The sequence below is a fragment of the Pempheris klunzingeri genome, chromosome 3, assembly GCF_042242105.1.
Source record: "Pempheris klunzingeri isolate RE-2024b chromosome 3, fPemKlu1.hap1, whole genome shotgun sequence".
Taxonomy (NCBI): Eukaryota; Metazoa; Chordata; class Actinopteri; order Acropomatiformes; family Pempheridae; genus Pempheris; species Pempheris klunzingeri.
In genome coordinates, this window is record NC_092014.1 from 17204291 (window position 1) to 17227748 (window position 23458).

Below are 23458 nucleotides of genomic sequence, written 5' to 3' on the forward strand. Positions count from 1 at the left end.
CTGGGACTCTAAGAGCACAGCTGTATTTCCTCCAGCTTCCTTGTTTTAGATCCGAGCTTCCTGGCACCAATTTGGGGTTAAGAGGATTCAGGGTGGCTTAAGTCTGTGTGTGTCCATATTAGTCCCTTTGTTAGTTGTATTTTTGTTTGTACAATGAAAATGGAATTTTATGTGCGACATTGTCCTTGGCAGTGAGGCACATTAACTCTTACAGGTTATATATGTGTGTCAGATGTTGACAAACGATTTTTTTTAGAAAATCTGTCTAATCTAGATAACTAGATCAGACTGGGGATGTCAACCACCAGGTGAGTTACGAGGAAACACTTACACTGTGACATTTGCTTGTATTTTGTTGTCGGATGTGGTTGTGGTTGAGGAAATCATGCAAAAACGTAAGTAAAAAACAGTTATTATTCTGCTCCATACGATGACAGTCCACATGGTGTTAAATCTGACCTCCGTTGTGGTTGTAACCTTATCATTAGACAATGTGATGGCACATTATCGTGCCAAATATCTTATGACGGCACAGTAAACACTCTCACTCAAACACAGTTCCTGGGATGACAGAGATCTCTTCAGTGACACAATGCAGCAAAACAACATGTTTTGGCTAGTTGTTCAGGTCAGGTGACTGGAACAGGTGCACCATGAAACGCAGAATAGCAATTAAAAATTGATGGAAAAAGAAATGACCTATTGTGTTACTCTTAACATGTTATAATGAAGACGAACAGACTAAATTTGAAGCTTCAGAGCAGCAGAAAACTAAGCTGCTATTTTCTTTCCTCTCTTCCTGTTGGTTTACCTGCTTACAGCAACAATATGGAACATAACAGCGAAAATTAGCTGCTTCTGCTAGAGGCCTTCTGCTTTACAGCCTTTTTCTAGAAAAAAAAATGTTTTCTTTCTTTCTTTTTTTTTTTACTTTTAGCACTTCTACTGACTAAGTTCAATGCAGACGGTTGATGGGATTTTTGTAGCGAGCAAAGAATGTTTAAAAAAAACAACCAGTGTATCAAGATTGTGTTGATTTATCGCTGCAACTAGAGAATCGAAACATAATCATGAGAAAGCGACCACAGAGAAGTGAAAATTGCCAACATATGTGGAGACAAGCTAGTTGAGTTCAGTTTTCGTTGTACTCGTGTCCAGCAGCCGCTGTATATCTTAAGTCACTTCTGCAACATGGAGTTATCCCTCTAGCAAATATCATAATTATGGTGTAAGATACAAGATTCAAGACCTACCAGTTAATTGTCAATCAGTCTAATATGTTTAAATGTATTCGTAATACACCATGACAAAATGTATTCTTCTTCTAGGGTTTGTCAAAAACTGACCACTGACTACTGCTCTGTGGTCTTTGGAGTCAATCCGCGTTATTTTTAAACATTGCCTGGGAGACGGGGTCAAAATGTATGATCCCGTGCATGTTCGTGTCGAAGTTAGATCCACGGACTGATGGATGGACAGCGTGACCCATTGTGCCACTCCTCCCCTTGAGGGACCTTTCTGTACAAAGATCTTTTAGTCCTCTACAAAATGTCGACCCCATAAAAGCAAAAAAATTTTGACCAATTTTGGAAGGAGGATCCCAAAGGCGTTTGAACATTAAAATAATCTGTGTTCTGATGTTAATCAGTAGATTGAAAAGTGATAATGGGAAATCAGCTCACATGATGAGGCCAGCGATGTCAGGACATCATATGCCCAGTCCGTTACACTTGTGTGCTACAAGGAAATGTTCGGCTTTTGGTTGGAATGCAGAAGTACTTTGGCAAACACGAGCTGAGGCACTCAGGTGGGTGCTTGAGTTAGCTTGTGGTTGCTATTAATTTGTTTTTAATGCTTTTAATTCTCGAGAACAGACAGAGCTGGCCCGTGATATGCTGCTGATTATGCTGCCAACACAAAGAGCTGACATCAAGGACAAATTGAGTAGTTTCTCCTGCTGCAAGGGAAAACAACTCAATAAACCCCTTTTAGTCCATTTTCCCTTTGGGGTTGAAGAAGGACAGTAATTTAGGGTGGTTAATTCAAACAGACTCCACCAAGTCTGTAGGCTGTGTTGACACAAATCTCATATGCCTCAGCTGAGGCTCTGGCCATTTCAGTGTAGTCAGATGACCTGATTAATTCAAGCTATCACTTAGTCACTTGCATGATGCCTTATAAACAAAGCGCTCAGCAGAAACCTTCATACCAGTGTTTATAGTCACACACCAATATGACACCGATATACACTGTTGCCCATAAAGTTGGAATAATTGTTCAATACCCCCAATTTTGTTAAAGCCTGAATACACAGTTTGCAAAGGTTAATTGTGGTTTAAGTTTCACTGTGATATGTTTGGAAGAGTTTGATCAATAAAGTTGAGAAGATATACACTTTATTTATCAAGAAGAAATGACATTGTCACAATCACTTCATGAGAAGAGGTGAAAAACATTTTATTCCAACTTTATGGGCAACAGTGTATTATGTTGAGGAGCTTTGATGGGCTAAAGGATTAGTCATTTAATTGATTAGTCAATACTCAGACAATACATCTATAATTATTCCAATAATTAGTCATTTTTCATGCAAAAATGGTAAACATTCTGTTGTTCTAGTTTCTCAGTTATGAAGATTTACTGCTTTTGCTTATTTTATCCAATAGTCGATCAATCGAGAAGATTCAAGATCAATCTGCAGATTAATCGGTAATTCAAATTGCAGCCTCAGAGCTTTGTTTTGAAACCTTTAGTCTACATTTGCCTCTTCAGACAGATGTTGCCCATGAGTGCTGTGCGCTTGTCAGCCCACGACTGTCGCATTTTCCCGGAACACCTGATCCAACTTTTTAGCTTGAACTTGACCAAAGTTATTACAAAACACCCTTAATTCCACATACTTGCAGCTCTAAAAATGCAGACAGCCGCAGACTGTCCTCAATTTGTGACACCACCCTCTTGTTTGTCCTGGGAGGAATACGAAAACAAACGGCAACACTTCTTGGCATAGTCGCGTGCCTGCGGGCTCCTTGGAAAGCAGTCTCCATCGTGGCTAGGGCTATTTCATGCCAAATGTGTGTGTGCGTGGATCTATTTGTGTTGCTGATCATGTCTATGTGACGCACTTGGTACATCCTGTGCTTGTAGCAGTTGGATCACTTTACACCCAGTGACCTCTTGTGAAAGCTCACCACTGTGTTACTGCATTGCCTTATTATACCCGCAGTGGCTAAGTAAGGTCTTCTGCGTAGTGAGACCGACGAGCCACAGGAATCCTCCCATTTGTCTACACCCTTTTTACTCTTTTCTAGTTTGTTTTTTCACACACGTCAGTCGCAGAATATCCAGAATATGTGGTTAGTGAATGTCTCAAGTGTACTGCGTAAGAACTACTGGATGTGGTTTAAATATCGGGGAAACTCTGAGTTGCATTGCGCTTGATTGAACAGCAGGGATGCCTCAAAAGCAGACACTTGAACACATGTTGTGTATTTTAAGGAGTATCTTTCAAACCTCAAAGGAACTGTTCAGTAGCGATTTCTTCAAGCCGTGAGAGGAAATCTGTATTTATTCATGGCTAAGCAAGCAACCTAAAAATTTGACACAAGCCGAAATCTTTTCTTCTTTTCCAAGTTTTCTTCGCAAACTTGCAAAGAGTTGTAGGCCGGAACTGCAACAGACAGGTGGACAGACGAGTGGACAGCTGATAGCCTACCTTCTCTGTAACAGAAGTGGTTTGTTATTCAGTTCAGACTTTGAGAGTAAAACAAGTCATTCATAGCCAGCGTTCGCCCGTAGCTCTCTGGTTGTCCAGAGGCCTTCTGCCTGAGACCACAGCTGTATCTATGGTAACAATACAGTCTTTGTTCATTGTGTTTATCCTCAATAAGAATGGATTTAGATGGATTTAGATCATGGATCTAATCACTATTCCAAAACGCAGATGTAAATCTCTGCGGTAGGCGGTCATATGCACAAGATATACTGTAAGTGCAAGAGTTAAAGTGAGCAGGAAAACTTTTTGCGGCGACTAGAAATGTTCCTGAAGCTTCAGAAAAAGCTGTTGTTTATTCAAGATAGTGTGTGCACAGGGAGTTGAATGTGAACTAAATTGCATGCAGCTTGTGTGAAATGTATTTATGTGATCTATGAGTAGTAGAGCATTGAGTGTTTCATGTCTTTTTGTATTTTTATGATTCAACTTAGTGCTTTGCTCAAAAGCACTAAGCACTTACGCAACTGATGGATGTTGCCTAATCCAACCTAAATGCCAGATCCTCAAGTGACCCTTAGTGGACCAGCTGACCCAGTTCTCACTATCACAGGCCCCACAGAAAGTACACTACCACACACAAACACACATTCATACACCTTCTCGGGAAACCCCTTTGTATCTCTGCCTCTTCCTATCTGTCTTCCTCTTGCCTGATGGATTTAGCACACTATCCTCAGCGGCGTAAATCTTCACCCTGTCCATTCAGACCTATTGGATGTTATATCTACGCCGACTCTTTCAATCAACCAAATGTTTTATTACATATTCACCTGTTAGTGGACATTGTTTACAGGCATTGAGGAGGACATAATCCTTGCTCTGTTAAGCTTTGTAGGTTTACAGACACACACACACTCGCGCGCACACACACACACACACATTTACCGGTCCAAGAGGACTTCCTCATATTGTCCAGTAAGTTGATGCAGGAAATCACTTTGATTGATATCACCCCGTTCCCCTGAATTAAATTGTCTGGTTTAGGGTTTAGGGGGTTCTTGGCACCATTTTAATGTGAGTTTGTGTATTTCTGCATGTGTGTTCCTTACAGCAATGACACGTCTTAGCATGGTAAGAATCAAAGATGACTACACAGCAAGACGACACGCTGGTTTGACTGTTTCATGGCTCAAATGTCAAACTCCTCCAACAGGGCAGCAGCTATTTCGCTACTTCTTTCTCTCTCCATTTACACAGTGTTGTATATGCTATCTTCTTGAGAAAGAAAAAAAAGTTCCTGATGCTGCATTTACCAGAAGGCCACTTAAAACATTGTGCACACAGTTCGCTTCCACTTTACCGTCACTATGCACTTGTTTTTCAGGTATTGCTTGCTTGTCCACATAGAGACAAACTCTGCAGGTGCTTTTTCTCGCTCATACACTTTATCCATGTCCGCATCTGAGAGAGGCCATCTGTGTGAGTAGACCCCACGTTCTACTAGAGTGGGGATTTCCAATCAAGCAAACACACACACACACACATACAGTACAACCCCACCCCCGCCACAGCACCCAAGCACCACCTCTCTCTTGTTTTATGAACGCACTTCCACACATCGCTGTCAGGTCCTTCCTGTTTTCTGAGATGTCTGCAGCATGCCGGAGCGGAAATGACTGCTCCTGTTTTCTGTTTGGCCGCATTGTTTCAGACTTCAGCTGACCGCTGTGATGCGTGATGGCAGCTGCCCGCATAGGGAAGATGTGAATTGATTGTCTTTTGTAGCTGAAACTCAGATCAGGAACTGATTCACGTTAACTGTAAATGGTTAACATTCATAGGGGAAGTTTGTTTAGTTGGCATCTGTTTTTAGCACCTGTCATTGCTTGTGCTGTATTTATTGTCACATATCAAGGTCATTTGGCAGGTTATACTGGTATTAAGGGGACAAAAACAATGTGTACAAATCAAGGAACATCAGATTGGCCTAGGGAGCTGTCACCTCACATTTTACGTGCTGCAGTGCTTGCCCCATGTCATTACATTTTTCTGAATGCACTGTGTAAGAGTTGATACATGGGAAGACTATTTGTGCATAGAGTCATTTTATATGACCTGTCTTTGATTCTGTATGCAGCTGCAACATTAAGTGCTTCGTGTTGGTGCAGTGAATCCAATCCTTTCACCTTAGCGTCCACATGTGCAGTGTGTTCAACTTGACTCTGTTTGACGACTCAGGGTTTTTTTTAACAGTTGATTTTCTACTCTCCGGTGCTTTTGCTTGGACAATGGTGTATTTAAGATTAGATTAACACACAGGAAAGGAAATGCGTTTAAAAGCATGTGGACTTACCACTTACCTTTCTGCAGAAAACTTGCCTGCAGACAGTGGTTTTTCCAAGCTAGTTATATGGAAAGGTTGTGAATGATGTGCTTTATCTATTTTTTCAGTTTTTTCCCTCTGTCTCACTCTCTTTCAGCATCTGTCTCTCTTTCTCTCTGTCTAAATATAGAGTGTTGTCTGCCCACTCATTCTGACAGAGAGGAAGTACTGTGCATGTGTCAACTGGCTACATTAATAGCTTCTGTGAGAAAGGTAAAAGCAGATTGCAAGCCTTTTGCATACATGTGTATATCCGTGCATAATAAGTTATGAATGTGCATCACAGACCCCAGATGGATGGCTGAAGATGTAAACAGAGAGATGACGAGAAAGGGATGAAAGAATGAAAGAAAGAGAGACAAGGGAGTGAATACACAAGAGACAACCGGAAACTTGTGGTCAAACAGGCAGCGCTCAGCTGCTGAGGCAGCGCTGTTAACTCGCCGTTTTGGAAAGAGCTTTTCTTAGGGGGATCAAGGCTAAATCACACAAATTCCTTTCATTGTACACATGCGGCCTGTGGAATGACCCCCAGTGCAGCGTGTGCCTGTGTGTTTGGGTGTGTGAGAGAAAGAGAAATGGGGAGAGTGAGAGAAATCAACACGAAAGAGAGCAAAATGACGTGAGTGACAGTTTGGAAAAGTGACCTGTCATGAGTCAGAAGTCCAAAAATAGAAGCAAATCCAAATATATTTAGTCCTTAGCCAACTAAACATGACTTACACAGATTATGACACATTCTAACACCTGCATGTACAGACACTCTCTCCCCCTCTTTCTTCTCCACTTCCACCACCAACTCTGCTGACAGACACACACACACACACACACACACACACGGTGCTAATCCCCTCAGTACCCTCATAGAGGAAATACACTCAGCAATGAATCGTAGCTGCACTTGACTGTGACTCTCTCTCTCTCTCTCTCTCTCGCTCTCTCTCTCTCGCTCTGTGTCACACTTGTTAGTTTCAGTACTGAGAGCGAAGTGTGTGAATGTATGTAAGACCAGGACTGTTTGGTCCATGCCTTAACAGAACAGGGTAAGTTTATGTAATATTTCCTCTACTTTACAGCTGCCATGCTTTGGATGTTAATCATTAGCAATGGGAAATGGATAAGCATGGTTTTTGTTCTTTCAGTGCCACGTGTGGTGCTACTGGTAGCAGGTTTGTACATTTTGACGTCATTTAATTGGTGCTTAAGTAGTTAACTAACAAGTCCCCTCAAGCGAGAACATTTGGTTTCAGACTATTTTGGACCTTCTGTTTCTATGACTCCAGGTTCCTTTTAATGCTCTGAGTCATATCACAAGAATGAATTATGAGCAGTATGTCAAGACCAGAGTGGTAGAGATTTTAAGAGGATTTTAAGGTTTTAAGAATATGGTTTTAAGAAAAGGCAGCCTGTGTATGATTCTACAGGAAAATGCAGTTTCCTGTGGCAATAAACCAATAGTATTTGTTGTGGTTCTGATAGTCTCAGTTAATTTATGTGAGATATATTAATTTGATCATAAATGATCTGAAACTTACACAAGTGCCATAAGAGTGACTTTTTTCAGGTATATTGGCCAAAATTCATTATGACTTTAGTGTTGTGGAGGTTTGAGAGGTGACTCATAAACTAAGTAAGTGGCTTGAGGTTTAAGTAGGTTGAACTTATTTATAGAAATACTTTTTTACACTGGTGGGTGTGTGTTCGTAGGCGTGAGTAAGTGTTTGTATGGGCGGACTTAAATCACGACACTTTTTGATTTGACTCAAATGGCAATGACATAAATGTTAACTGAAGGCACCATATTTCATACTCACTCCAAAGAAAGAAACCGCGCATGAACTGGGAGAGTTTTAAATAACTTCATTCAATGTATCTGTTTTTTCTGTCTGCCTGCTGACAGCACTGTGTAAAATTACACAGTCATCACTTACCCACTTACCTACTGTCAGCCTCCCTCGAGAGACTCGCAGCCCACTTAGTGTTCACCTCGGACATGACAATATGACTGACTCTCCCTGCTCGTGTCTTCTTCCTGACTACAGTTGATGGACCCACAATGCATGTGAGACATGATGAACAAGGCCCCTTGGGATAACTCAAGCAATATGTGCAACATGGAACCAGCAGGTACGCACACACGAGTGCGCGCACACACACACACACACACACACACACACACACACACACACACACACACCCTCAGATTTGATACACACTATGCTGAATGAAAATAAATCATTGGATACATACATGCTTACATGAGCAGTCTGTCTCTGGCTTTAAAGTGTATTTATTCTCTGTTAATGCATCGTAGTGTATCAGGGCTGGTCTCTGCATATTTCAGAAGATACTAATTCTTTTTAAGCAAAACCTTTTCATGTTCACACTTTAACACCTAACCTCTCAACTTAATTATCAGCTGGCTGCTCCCCAACAGTTCCCGAGCCAGAGCTCTATCGCAGCGTCCAGGCTGTGCTGCCCAGGGATGCGGACAGACAGCCGAGCCCAGAGTGTTACAACAAAGGTACAGGGTGATCTGCTACAACACATGAAATAAGAGAAAAGTTTTTTTTATTTGCACTGATGAGGTTTGATCTGTGTTTGCTGTTGGCTCTGTTCACATATAATATAGGAAATCAACAACGACAACATCTGATTTTTTTTTTTTTTTTATCATTGGGTCTTCATTTCCAAAAAGTGGCAACAGCAAAAAGACCAACTTCATGATGTTCATCATGCAGATAAAGCATTTACATTCACAGTGGGTTAGTATATCTAACATATAGATTAGATGTCACAAAACTGACTCAATTCTCACCAATGCTCTTCCACCCTGCAAACGTTCCCACCCTGATGTTTAACCACTCTGTGGAATATTTAGCTGTATTAGCAGTATGAGTGTTGTTCAGTCGTTAGTCATCAGACTGTTTTGGATTTGCACTGTGATGGAGAAAAATGTGACACATTTAGCAAGTGAGTTAGCTTGTGTCAGCCCTGTGGAAATCTTGTCTATCTGTCAATGGCTTGTGTGTTTCTGTGTGTGTGCAGGCATGCTGAGATGGACGCTTCATAAGAAGGTCCAAAACAATCCTGCCAACAGCTTATCTCTGGTGTGGGTGCTGATCAAAGAGCTGGAGAAGGTACTTGATCTCAGCAGTGGCACTGTTGACACTTTGAAACCCCAATGTTAAAGGAATACTTCAGAAAAAAACTGCATTTTTGTTATCAACTACTCATATCTTATACTGTAGACTTGAAACTTTGTGGCTTGCGTGCTTTATCTGAGTGATTCAATATTTACCTTACCTGCTTGAATTTGAATTTACTGACTACCAGGGTTAAAAAACACCAAATCTTTGCAATTATTATTTTCCAGTCAAGAGTTGATCGATAATCAAGTGTCTAGATATAACTCTTTCAGCTCTTGTTGTAATAAAACAGTCCTTGACATAGTGTGTGTTTTCTCTGCAGGCTGAGAGATGGGACTCTCGCAAATTCATCATCCCTCTGCTCCACACACTGATGTATGCCATCATTCAGGTAGGCTACAGTAGTTCTGCCACATTGTTGCACTCTGAGTTGCCTCAGTTTGCCTTTTACACTATATATTGAATGCACACATGTAGGAATTTACCCATAATCAATTACCAGAGCTATACTAAACAGATATTTTCTGTAATATTACTCTCTAGAACTAGTCTCCAGTTCTTCTAGTCCTTTGTGTGGCTGAACAGGTGATGCGAAAATGATGCATGCATTCTTTTTAACATGTGTAATGAAGGGAGTTTCAGCATTGTTGCTTCAAAAAGTATTCAAACAGGGAAGGATGTTTATTCCAGTAAAGAATTTCAACAAGGAAGTGGACACCTAAAAAGATTGCATTTAGGTCTGTGAAAGTAGTTTAAAAGCCACAGCAGTGTGATAATCACCATTCACTACCTAAAAGGTAAATGGTACTTACTGGTATTAGTTGTAACATGTGTGTGTCTGTGTGTGTCTGTGTTTGTGTGTGCATTTGTTGCATGTATTTTTGTGATATTCCAGGCAGTCTATATTCCAGATGAGCTGTATAAGCGGGTTTACGACTTTTGTAAAAGACTCCTGACCTACCCTCATCCTTACTGCACCATCGGCCTCAGCTGCACAAGACAAATAAAAACTGAACGTTCTTTTCCAGGTATTATTCAACTCTCAGTTTGACATAGTCAGGGCTTCAGAACATCCCGCTTGAGGAGCTCCTGCTGCTAAATCTGTGTCATCTTCAAAGATACTCAACAATTAAAGCTTGTAATCGTTTTGACTTGGCTTGACTTTTTTTTATTTAGTATTCTATTTAATTACTCCACAGGTCTGATGTACCAGAGGATGGTCACAGCAGAGCAGAAACTAAAGAATGAGCACTATCCCTTTCAGGAGAGGTGAGTCATAAATAATGTGGGTACAATAAAAGCCTAAGGAAACTGTAGATTTGCAAAGGCTTTTGCTATTTCCAACATTGAATACCTGAAGGTAAAATGTAGCACACACATAAATCTTCAGGACCAAGATGACTAATTTCAATTTCACCAATTTGTTCTGGCCATCTCCACAAACATGCTAACATTTCAACCTAGTAGCCTTCATCAGCAGGTAATCGGTGTGTGAATGGGTATTCAGTGTTAGTACTATATGATTTTGGTTTTACGTTAAAACCACTAACCCTGGGTGGGCGCATCCTTTCAAAGATGCAGTCAAACTGCCTTCTCTGTCATCACCCGAGTCTGTCATGTAAATCCTTGCAGGGTCTTTGTTCTGGCTGACCCAGAAGTCTTCTCCGGTTCTTTGGGACAACTTCTGTTGGGTGATATTGAGGCGTCCGCTTCAGCTTCGGGTGCAAGTCATCTGGATCACATGCGCAATGTGGTCCAACACTCCATACAGGCTGCTTTAGGAGCAGAGCAGTGCCACGGGCAGAAATTGGCTCAAGCCCTCAAGGTCGGTGTTACTGCACAGCACTGTCGAGTTGTGCTCACTTATTACCTTCTGTTTTTTTAGTTCTCTAGTTGTCATTGCAGTGTATGGACCTATATAATTGTTGTCACTGCTATTATGCTTTGTCTGTTTGCTTTCTGAAAATTGTTGACCACAGATGACCACAGGTTTGCATGGCCTACTTTGCTCTCTGATAAACTTTTTTTTTGGACTCACAAGGCTTTGTAAAGTTAATGTGAGCGTTTTCCGCATGCTTGACACTTTATTTTCTCAAGTTGGAGCCTGGCTCAGAATTCCCACTGTCTAATTGTTTAATTATTAACATAATCATCTTTTTCAAATATGACTTGATTTTACATAATAAGCCTGAGCTTACATTGATCTCATAAAGCTTGCCCACAATGGCTGCTTCAGTAAATATGCACTTCTAAGGCTGAGTTTGATGTTGACAGATATTAATGCAAGTAGGCTGGACATGACTGACTTATACTTTCCTTCACTGAGACCTCAACATTCAGACTTTGTCCAACTGATTGGACAAAATGTACCATTGACTGTAGTCTTCTGACATGGCAGCTGCTGTGGTTGAAGTTAACTACTGAAATACACTTCCTATAATATCTGAGGCTACAAGTAAATGCTGCAGACATGAGAAGAAGCAAACCTCCTTCAGTTCACTGACTGGTGTGGCTTCAAGCCGCAAGCTTCATTCAGTAGTCATGTTGAAATAAGCTGTGAAATTAAGTTTCCAGAAACTATTATGCATGGCATTTTCACCATTTTGTTCATATGCACATTATTGTAAAACATTAACATTTCATGGCAGGATTTATTCAGAAAACCATGTGCTTTGTTGATTAACACTCCACTTAGAAAATTCCCCTCCATGTTGCTTTTTTCCCTTTAGTCATCTCCGTTCTGTGAAAAATACTGATTGAATCTGTTTGCTGATTTGATTGCACAACATATCTTTGTAAAATCAGCAGTATTCCATGTTTTTCAATGCCAATGCATAACTGCATATCGTGACTGTCACTACTCTGGGAGGAAGTGAATGATCTCCTTGTACACTCAAATCACGTGTAATGATTCAAGTACTTACCACGATGACTCATGAGCTTGAGTGTAGCCTTATTAGAGCATAATAATGTCAGGATAGGTTTTTAGTGATGGCAGTAAATATTTCAGTTTTTGCTCTTAGATCAAAAATAGTTTAAGAGTCCCTGCCGCGTATGTCCATGTTATGTGAAACATCCTTAATGAAGGTCTGTTGTCTTTGAGCTGCATTGTGCAAGTGTCTCCTGGCACTGATCCTAAAGTAACACCTCAGCAGGACGCACACGAGAGCAGGCACACACGCGCGCCACTGACCCCTCACCTCTTTGCTATTAATACATAGTCTGCATGTGTTTATCTTCCTGTGTGCATGTGTGTTCACCCACAGTTGTGTTTGTGTGTTTTGGAACAGGACATGGGTCAAGATGCTGAACCGTACTTTCAGGAAGTGTTGGCGACTCTAGAGCAGAGCGTGGAGGAAGGCGGCAGAGGGGAGAGGGGAGCGCTGAGGAGCCGTCTTCTGCAGCTGTACAGCGAGATCGTCACAGACACAGACTCAGGTAGGAGCTCTCTGTAAAGAAAATACAGCAAAGCCCTGCAAGTTACTCTGAGGCACAGCTGCTCTGCTTTAGGCTTAAACTTCAGCTAAACATCAATGAAGGATTGCGAACCACAAGAATCACAGTCACATCTGGTTATGTAACAGACTGGAGTGAATTGGAAAAAGCCTCCAGACATGAGATGAGACCAGGATGAAGAATAGGGCACTTGTTTTGACATTTGTCAAATGTGTAAAAATTTATGGGAGAGGAAATTATCTCATTACTCTATATTTTCTGGAGCTGACGCTTGTTCTAACTGAGCCACTTCACTGTAAGCCAGTGCAGTGGTGTTCTGTGTACTGTTCAGGCACATAATGTGCACAGTGATGGCCATGTTTTCTGTGTCCACAAGGCCTTGACATGTCTGGTTTTGCTGAGATCAAACATGTATTCATGACTCTGTCTAGCGGTTTCCGCCATGGCCAAATCAGTCGAGTCAGTTGTCTGTATTTTTAAGATTTTCCGGATATCTATTTTCATGACGTCCCCTCTTCTCCACATTATTATCATGTCAGCGACCCATCCCATGAACCTGCTCTTCCCTCATCCCAGCTGGAAGACTGAGGGATAGACAGCAGTGTTTACAGAGAGGAAGTTGTGGGGGTGTTTTGTTTTGAGTGTCATTGTGACAGTTTTGGTCTCTTCCTATCTCCCTTCCTCCGTGTGTGTGTGTGTGTGTGTGTGTGTGTGTGTATTGCAGAGCCATTGTCCAGCCCACCACTGTGTGACTGCCCTCTTCCTAACCCAGAGATGAGCTTCCACCTGTGGACGGAGGATCTGGATATCTGTGAGTGGACACCATGGGAGGTCTGAAAGAAGTTTTTGGCGCCAGTCAGCAGAACTGAATTAGACTGACAGTTACACAAACTTAGTCTGTCATACAAAACACATGACCATATCAGTTATAGAAATAACTTATCATCAAAATCACATCTCAATACCATATCAACTCATAATCCCATAGAGCTGATGTCCACATACAGTGTGAATATACAATAACTGTATGAACCAATAGAGGAAAATCCATTACAGAGCTGCACTCACTTAAAGGTAGCTGTTTAAGTCTTGTGTTGCTTACAATGAATTGTTTCAGGAGATTTAATCCTGATAAGGCATATGCACTCTTTTGGAATGCCCTCAATCGTGTGATGCATGTACCGTATATGTGCTTATGGGATGGGTGTATGAGAAGTTGCAGGGGAGTCATTACAGTATACCACTGAATAGAGCTTGAGTGTCACAGAGCTGATGAAAGATAGTTTAGAAAGAGTTGATGAAAGAAAGAGATAAAAGGTCAAGTAAAGACGCAAAAATGAAAGCCCACACTGTGGTTTACATTTTGTCATTAGCAACTGCATTCATGAAAGTGTTAATTGTAAACTCGGCGTGAGAATATTTGAGGGGTAGATTGTTTCCTCTAAGTTTAGCTCAGTTTCTGAGCTACACTCACTTAACCCTTTATAGAGCACTCATTGAAATACTTAGAAATTCAACATTTCAACCCTAGACCATTACTGGTGGTCATTACAAGACTTTTTACTTTTGTGAGGTTTTTCAAAAAAAAAAAAAATTTTATGGTGAAAATCAAGGTCAATGAAGTTACCACATATGGTTTCTTGCCGGCCTGTCATGTAGCCTTATTGTCGCTGATTGGCTTGGAGAAATCTCGTAGTTCTACTGCCTCATGGTGGGGCAAGGGGCGGGCATTTTGAACTCCCACTTAAGTTACCAAATATGGTCCCTTGCCTGTTAAAGGTGGGTCTGCAACTTATTTTAGAAGTACTTTATGTTATATTGGTTGAAATTCTCATAATGGCCCAACAGCAATAAATAGAGAAATTTGAGTATCTGGGGCTGTCACAGGATTGTAATAAACTTGTCCAGTCATTTCACTCAGACTGAATGAAACACACAAAATGGGCAGAGAAAGTGCAGTCAAAATTTAAATCATGGCTCCGCAGCAGACTATCATGACTTACCAGCACAAAACACACACCCGCTGAGCTGAAGAGCGAGAAAGAGCCGCTGCTGACAGCGACAGACTGTCGTTAAGTGAGCGGTGGCCGGTCTTCTCATCACTGTCGTGGACTCATCCTCCACTGACGTTAGTCTGACAGCGTGTGCTCATGTGTTGTGGAGATGTGGCTTTGGAGGAAAGCCTGAGGGAGGGGGTGAGATATTTTCTGTTGGGTACTTTTGAAATCTAGCTACTCTTGTTAGTTTCTCCAATATTGTTGAGTCTGCCTTTTATGTATCAAACTGATCTAAACCAAACAGATCTGAATTGAATCAATGGAACTGTGAAACTGACCATGACTGAGACATGTTGATTTACAGTATGGTGTTTATATTCTCAGTACAGTGATTTGTGCCTATGTACTGTATACAGTGCTGCTTTAACAAGCATTAAATTCAGAGGGATCACAAGACAGGCACTGACCCAGTGCATCCACTTCATCCCTGCAGGATTGTGAAAGGATTCTTCAGATGAAAGCAGTGAATAATGTAATTCTGTAAATTCTCATAGACTGTGGGAACTCCTCAGCTGAAGCCATACTCTTTGTAGATAAACTAAAGATTTGGAGCATCCATTAGCTTTTGGAAATTGTTGCACCTCTCCCCTTTTCTCAAACCATGGCATCACTTACGAGATCATCTAGCCTGTGAAGTTTGAGATTTGGAAAGAAACTACTTGAGAATTTGTGCAGAAAGCTTGAGGTTTAGGTAACTATATGAGACTCCCTCATCAGTCTGAACTTGGGACCGCTATTTGGACAGTAACCTGACCGTCCCGTTTAGTGCTCATTATGTCTCATGCTCCAGTTTTGCTTTTAAGTGATCTCATAAATAAAAACATTTAACAATCCTCGGGTCGCTAACAATCCTGTACACTTTTTAGAGAGAACATGAGAAAAACAATGCTTTTATGATGATGTAGTGTAGTAGTGTAGTTTGCCTGCAGTAAGAACAACAGGGAGCTGATTACTGGATGAAACTAATGGAGTGCCCATCTCGTTGTGGCTATAGAGAGTGCATGCCTAATCAGAACGGGACGATTGTTCGGCTCCTGGTATTGCAGCTTTTAGTGTTGTCAGGTGACCTGCCTGTTGGGAGAAGACTGATTGCTTGATTTCCCGGTATTGCAGCTTGCAGTGTTTTGGCGAACCGCTCATCTGAACGACACATCTGACACTGTGCTCCACCCACCAGTTGTGAAACCGAACTGTTCGATGCACGCACATCTGGGTTAGGGAGGAGGTGGTATTTGTAGTTGCCATATTGGAGAGGTCAAGATCCACTGAATGTCTTTCGCTAAGTGCATCTTTTTCATTTCACACCCACAACTACTTCACACTTGACACTGCAGGTGCCAAGTATGTAGAAGATTACATAAACTGTTCTTGAGCAATGCGAAAAACACACACCAACAGACACAAGTGGAAACACATACAGACAGAGAATCCTTTCTGTATAGCTAGATGAATTAGATTGGGTATAATAATGTCCTGGGTCTCGAGGTATGCATTTAAGGGTTAATTTTACAGCAAGAGCTTCCTTCCCTATGCATGAAGGTGGTCCATCCAGAGGTAGAGTGGGCATGTGGACCATGCATCTCCATAACAACAGTCACACACAGCAGAAAACTCAAGTCTGTTTATGATGAGACATTAGTCTGCTTGCGAAGCATGCATGTGCTTGTGTTCCAGATGATGTGACTGCTCTCAGTGAATGAACACACAGAGAGCAGCTGACATTATTAGTGAACGGACTAAGTGTTGTTACGTGCTGTGTGTCTGTGCTGTTGTTTAATACCAAATAGAAATTAGCCTGTGTGGCTAAATCTGGCATATTTGATGGTCCCAAGTACTTAATTTATTTATGTGTTCATTAATGAGCACTGCATCTTCTTAAATAGAATAAACATGAAACATGAAACATGTGAGTGTACATCAATAACGAATGCTGAAATGTTGACAGGGCGAGAGCTGGCCAAGTGGTTTCGATCCAGCTCCATGTCGGAGCAGTTCTCGCTTATCCAGGAACCAGAGGACTTTGAGCTGGGTGAGTCGCCCACCGACCCGATGCCATCTGACATTGCCCGCTTCTCTGTCATGTCCAACGACAGTGGCATCGAAAGAGACCTGCCCCTCAGTGCTGACCCCTCGCCTTCGTCATCACTTTACAGTGTTGGCGTGAGTGCATCATGGGAGCAATGCAAAAGGTAAATCTAATACCTGTTATTTTGCGTTAATTAAAGGCCCACTCCAAGTTTTGTCTAGTTTACTTAATTTACAGTCTTTGTGGTTAAACGTGCAAAAATGCCAGCCAGAGTTTTAGAGACGTTGTTACTCATGTAAATCATTTTGAAGAGATTTAAAATGCGAAGGTAACTGGGATAAGGGGGCAGCGATGTGTCAGTCCATAGAGACTTGGCTTGGTTCAAAGATGATGAATTCAAGACTGGCTCACACCTCAAAGTGTGAACTGGTATCTAGAAAGGTGCCAACTCACTCCAGGGCACTGCTGAGGCGACCTTGATCAAGACGCCAACTATGTGGCAGCCATGTCTCACTGACATCTCTCAACTAATACATGTTTATAGGTCCTGTATGAATAATTATTATTAATTTGTAGTAAACTGAAACTCTTACAGAACTATTGGAGAGTTGTTTGCTGAACTCGCAAACATCAGTTACACTCAACGTGGGATCTTTTGCACCACTTGTTTTTGCTTCTAAGCCTTACATAATTTTAAAAGGATGAGGACTTGTTGTTCGACAGTAAACCCTCTCCGCCCAGTGAGCAAGATTCATCGAAGCTGTCACGGCGTGGAGGCATCAAGATGAAACCATCTGTGAAGGACAGTATGGTGCTGATGCAAGACACCTTTGAGGACCACACAAGCCTCGGAGGAGGAGGAAGTGGAGGGAGGGCAGGAAGAAGAGGGGCGACTCTGCAGAGGCGGGCAGGAAGCAGCGCGATGCAAAACCCCTTCCCCAAGCAGCAGAGACACTTTACTGCCAGGATAGTCGCCATGGGGGATGACAGGGTACTGGGCCGTCTGGCCAAGGCCTACTACTTGTTCAGGTGAGGGAACACAAGATGATGAAGCTTCTTTGACAGCAGCTGGAGATGTGTGTGACTGAGCTGATTTAAATTGATTTATAGCCCTTTATCACACTGCACTGTTGTAGTTTTGTATTGTCTGGCAACTGAGATCTACATGGTATCATGTATGTTGGTCTTTCTCTTGAGCACAATAGCATTATAATATTGCAATACAATAAAGAGTACAATAATGGAAACATACACTGGGTTTCACGCATGTTCACACCTAATCCTGAATTATGTTTCCTTATATACTATATGAAAGCAAACACAGTCATTTAAGCATTAACAATGTAATTATAACAACTGAACTGTTAAATCACTACTTCGCTTTGTTTTTCTATCAGGTTTGGGAAGATAAACAATACCTCTTGTGCTGCAAATGTCATATATTGAAATGGAAATCTAACACTTTTGTTTTGCTTGGATTGTCAGGCTGCATGCACACACCTTGTGCTTCTCACAAATCTTTGGTTTGTTTGTAGGAAAAGGGAAGCGAGGAGGCTTTTTCTTACAATGAAAGTCAACCTCCAGTTTTATTACATCCCTGTTTGCACGGCTACAACTCCCATCTCCTCTGTAAAGGTAAGCCAACTTCCTCTTGTCAATGAATCTCTAAAGATAACATGACATTAACGTCTCTGTAACAGAAAATCAGTTTGTCAAAATGCCAAATACAATGTTGTCATTGTGTGTTTTATATGTCTTTAAGTAATAATGTAGTGATCCTGCATGGGAAATGCTTATTAAAGGAAAGGCTTATTAAACAAACTTTAGAGGTGGTGAAAATGGTATAGAATTGTCAGTACAATTAGCTCATGTGTCTCCACCAAGGATTTCCTTTTTGATTGACCTGCATGTTTGCCCCTGTTTGACTATCACAAACTACATGAACCTTGACAAATCATGCATTCATAACGGATTGCCCTGAACATGTATTGTACAACTCCAGGTGCAAAATGCATAACAACACACACAACTAAAAACATTCAGTAGCTAGAAAAAGAGATCTTTCAGACTGTTTTTTGCCACTTTCATGTTCCTTTTTTCTAGGAAAACCTCAGTCAATCCAAGGGGAATCTGTGCGCTCTCGGTTCCTACTTGAGCATGGTCGACCCGTGGTACAGCTCTAACATCAAGAGTTTAGGCTGCATGATCCCCAAACTGGCTGAGATGGTACGCAACAATTCAAAACCTTTTTTCACAGCAGGCCTATGTTAAAATGAAGTCTGTTTGTGCTTGAATGTCTTCTCATTACCGCATTTCATTTGGCCAACGTGGCAACCGTTCTCTGCATAAGCTGAAACAAAGGAAGTTGCACAACATCTTTCATTGCGGAGAAAATGCATGTGTTGATTTCACTGAAACCACAGCAACAGACAGCTGAACTTAGTCATATCTTGACACTGCGCGGACTCTGTGAGCCTTAAACAGGAACTGGAATTACAATGAAAAAAATATGCAAAGGAACATTTAGAAAATAAATGAGGTTGATTGTGATAATAATAAGTTAATGGTATAACGTATAAATAAAGATTCATTTCTTGAGGTGACTTCTTAGCGATTAAAATTATAGACCAGCTTGTTTGTTGCTAGAAAATCTCGAGCATCCCGCTCGCTCTTCCAGAGCATTCCAAATTAATTAAAAAATAGAAAAACATGCATTTTTTGCCAAAGAACAAACTTTGATTCACTATAAACTTACAGCAGAGTTACAAAAGTCACTCTTGTTTATTGAGCAGATGGAACATAGGTATTATAGTACCTGATTACCAGTTGACCTTTTAGTTACTTATTATATTTACTTGACACGATCCAAGTGTGACTAAAATGAGTTTGTGGTTATAACATCATGTAAGCCGGCAAGTTAATTTCACTTGACTTTTGTCTTCTATAGCAACAGGCAAACCCAGGAAGGCCAAAAGAGCCCTTTGTGTCTGATGTCATTTCCTACTATGTTCGCATGGGCCAGCAGCCTGTCTACTTCAACATCTACTTTGTCAAGGTTCTGTGATTTTATGTGTGGATTTTTGTTTTTTCAGATTAAAAGCACAGTGTACTTTCAAATCTGAAGCATCTATTGAGCTAAACAGCTTTACACCAGTTGATTTTAAAACAAAAATATTTACATTTCACATTCACATTTTTCAAATGGGTTTTGGTTTTTAAATGTTGTTTGGTTTTCATTAGATGACATTCACCAACATGGCAAAGAATCCCGTGGAAGATGTGTTTCTTACCCATCTAGAAATGGAGTTTCCTGAGTTCAGACAGATCTCAGCATCAATTAGAGGTGAATTGGGCTTTAATGTGCCTTGTTATTCCAATGTTTTCTTTGATGTTTGTGTTTTTATGTGCACAGTTTGCATGTGTGCATGCACACCTACCTACCTGTGTCTGTGCACAACCAATTCTCACAACATGCCTGTCTCTCAAACAGAGAAACAGAAGAAGAGCTCAGGGGAGGTATGTGGAGCTGTTGTCTCGATGAATTACAGAAAGGTAATTAGATTTTTTTTAGAGCCATTGTTTCCTTATTACATTACTGCCATGGGTGTCACTGTAGCCAAATCAATTACTATCAATTACTGGGAGAATAGCACAAAAATGTCAAGTGTGTTTGTGTGTTGGGTGCCTTTGTTTGCTTGCATAACCTCTGACACTTTCAGGTTTTGTTTATATGCATGTGTGTGTGTGTGTGTGTGTCCAGGTGACATTGAGCGGCCGAGACATTGACAAAGGAATCTCAGTCAGGACGTCAGGTGCTCAGATCAACGCTATTCCCTCCAATGAAGCTGAAGGTCCAGTATTATGTATTATCCAGTATTTTTATTGTATTCTATGATTGTGTCCCTTTCTTATGCTCCATTTTTCTTTCTGGCGTTGTGTCACAGATCTGAACTGTTTGACACTGACATTGAATGAATCTCCAACAAAAACCAAAAACAACATTGTGGTGAGTCTTGGCAGTACCTCTCAAATAGCTGAGAGCAAATATCTCGAGTGAATCATCCTCTTTGACTTTGCTAATTGGTTCATGCAACAATAATTCATTTTGTCCTTTTATTTTGAAATTCTCAGCAGTCAAAGATTCGGACCAGCAACATTAAGATTCGCTCTTTAGAGAGTCAGTCTTTCACTGTTACGCTGGACAAAGATCATCGCAGGACTTACAAAGATGTGCAGAGGTAAGCGAGTGTAGCCTCAGGTGTACTGTAAGTGGCATTCATTTGTTAGAACAATTCATTAGTCAAGTGGAACCCTACAGTTTGTATTTGAAATTGCTCTGTTGGGGTCTAGTTTGTGCCACTGCTTGATTTGCATCACTTTCAATTGGATTTTTTTCAGAGAAGTCAGCAAATTAAGAGCAAATAGCTCACATGACCTTTCATGTCTGAAAATTGGTCCTTTTTAACACATTTTTGGGGACTGTGGCGTGCAACCCAAGCACATGGCTCTATTTTGAATATCTTTGTGTTGTAGCTTCGAGATATCACCGTGTCTTGATCCCGGATACTGCATACAGAAAACCATGAGGTCCAAATTCAAGTTGGGAGAGGACAAAGATGCCGGACTGAGCAAATACATGAGCAAAGGACTTCCCCTACCAATCAACACATTTGCTGGCATCATCACCTGACACGATGGAGTGACCCCGCAGAGAAACCTTCAAGACGAATTAAGACGATTCACGTTGTGTTTTGAAAGCGCGTGTGGCTTCTGAGAAAACAGAGGTTTAGTCTGACACAGGAAAAGACAAAAGGAATCACATTTGAGCTACCCCTAAAACCAAAAGGTTTCAGCTCTGTCTGATTACTGTGTGTGGAAAAAGACTATAAATCAAAAGCAACTTGAGGCCAAATGCAGCGCCTACAGTACCAGTGTCACTTCTTGCACTTGGTGGAACAAAATATTATTACTCTGCAGGGTATGATTGAACTCCTACCTGTGTTTCGCTCTAAATGAGTAAACTACTATACACTCTTAAAGACAATCAGTAAATATATGCGGATTGGAATAATGCCAAAGAACAATATTGCCTGTGACACTGGAGAGGCCAGCAGGGAAAAAAACAAAGGTATGTACTTGTATGCATTAAAGATTTCAGGACTACTGACAATTGGATCACTAATCATGAGACATTATCATAAAACTGCAGGCAGTCTGATGAAAGGGTTGATTAAACAGTTATTCTATGTCATAGACACACTACCTTTTACCGTATCCTTGACACACACACACTCACACAGACTGGCCTGACAGATACTGAAAAGTGCAGATTGGTGAAAGACTGATGCAATGAGTCATCTGTCACCTTTGTCTTAGCTGAATCATTCAAATAACTTGCCGTTCCCATTCCTGTTACACAACGTAAACTGTTATGAAGGTGAAAACAACTTGGTGTTAGTGTTTGGAAAGTTTCTAAAACCACACTATGTTCAGTGCTAGAGCCTCGTGCCATGTCAGGAATTACGACACAACAGAAGCAATGTTTGTGTTTTACTGTATCAGACAGACACGTGGATCATGCACAGACCGAGCTACATAAAGTAACCATCAGACTTCAGACTGCTGGCTTGCTCCGCACAGCCACACTCTACTAAACACATGCACAAGAAGCTGATTTGCATGATGGATAACAAGACGAAGAACTCCAAAGAACTAAACTAAACTCTCGAAAGTAAAACATGTTCCAAATGTATCAGGTGTATTGAGGTGTAAAAATCACCTCAGACTGTTAGATCCTCTAACAGTGGTGTGTTAGGTGATGCATAAGCTGCATCTATTTGCACTAAAACTGCAGTGTTTGTTATAACTTCCTTGAGGGAGTGGGGCAACAGTGCAGTATGTGTGTGTAAAGCAATATATCACTTGCTGTATGACTACATGTGTAATCATGTCATTACTTTACATGTCTGAAATACTGTATATGACATCCTTTAAGAATATAGAAGGCGGCTGAAGATGTTACACAACTCTTGTTCATGGAAGAGATGAAGGCGCTGCTTGTTTTAATCGATGGTTTGGTGATTACACGCCCAAGAGTAGCCCACAGGTATGATCTCAGGCAGTAATGTGTGTACTGGGTGTACAATGTTATGTCATGTGAGTGTGTCTGCTGAAATCATGAGTTTGGAATTCATGATGAATTTTGCACATTATTTTCATCTAATGTCATATACAAAAGAATATTAAAATCAAAATGCAATTGTGTAAATAAATGATTATGTTTTGTAAAACATTGCTCGTGTTTTATAATAAATGCAGCGAATATCTGCTTGAATCTCAACACATTTTTTTTCCATAATTTTTTTTTCCATTTTTAGGCTTTAGCCTTGAATGCACTATATGGAGTGATCCATCCAATGCTGTAAGTGCATCAAATGTCCACCAGATGACGCTGTTTAACCAGCTTGAGCATTGGTTGACAGAGGCAGACTCCTGTGCACTGCACACACACACACACACCGGCACCTGCCAGAGGTGGTGGGGACTGCTGGAGCATCTCGCTCTCTTTGCCTTTACAGGTTGGTAACTGGCGATGACTCAAAGAAACAGCAGCGGCAGCAGCAGCAGCAGCAGACTGAGCCTGCAAGACCCTCCCCTGTAGTTCCCCTTGCT

The 23458-nt window shown here is 41.1% G+C and overlaps 1 protein-coding gene across 1 annotated transcript; it reads left to right on the forward strand.

Moving 5' to 3' along the window:
* Positions 1-8137: 8137 nt before the first annotated feature.
* Positions 8138-23078, forward strand: LOC139199429 (phosphoinositide 3-kinase regulatory subunit 6). Its single transcript, XM_070828500.1, has 20 exons — positions 8138-8225; positions 8518-8622; positions 9147-9238; positions 9570-9638; positions 10143-10275; positions 10447-10516; positions 10880-11072; positions 12538-12685; positions 13428-13514; positions 16706-16949; positions 17510-17815; positions 18322-18421; positions 18890-19012; positions 19734-19841; positions 20027-20129; positions 20277-20338; positions 20547-20637; positions 20731-20792; positions 20918-21024; positions 21320-23078. The coding sequence occupies exons 1-20, from the start codon at positions 8168-8170 to the stop codon at positions 21474-21476; spliced, it is 2418 nt and encodes an 805-aa protein (XP_070684601.1). The 5' UTR covers positions 8138-8167; the 3' UTR covers positions 21477-23078.
* The last annotated feature ends 380 nt before the right edge of the window (positions 23079-23458 follow it).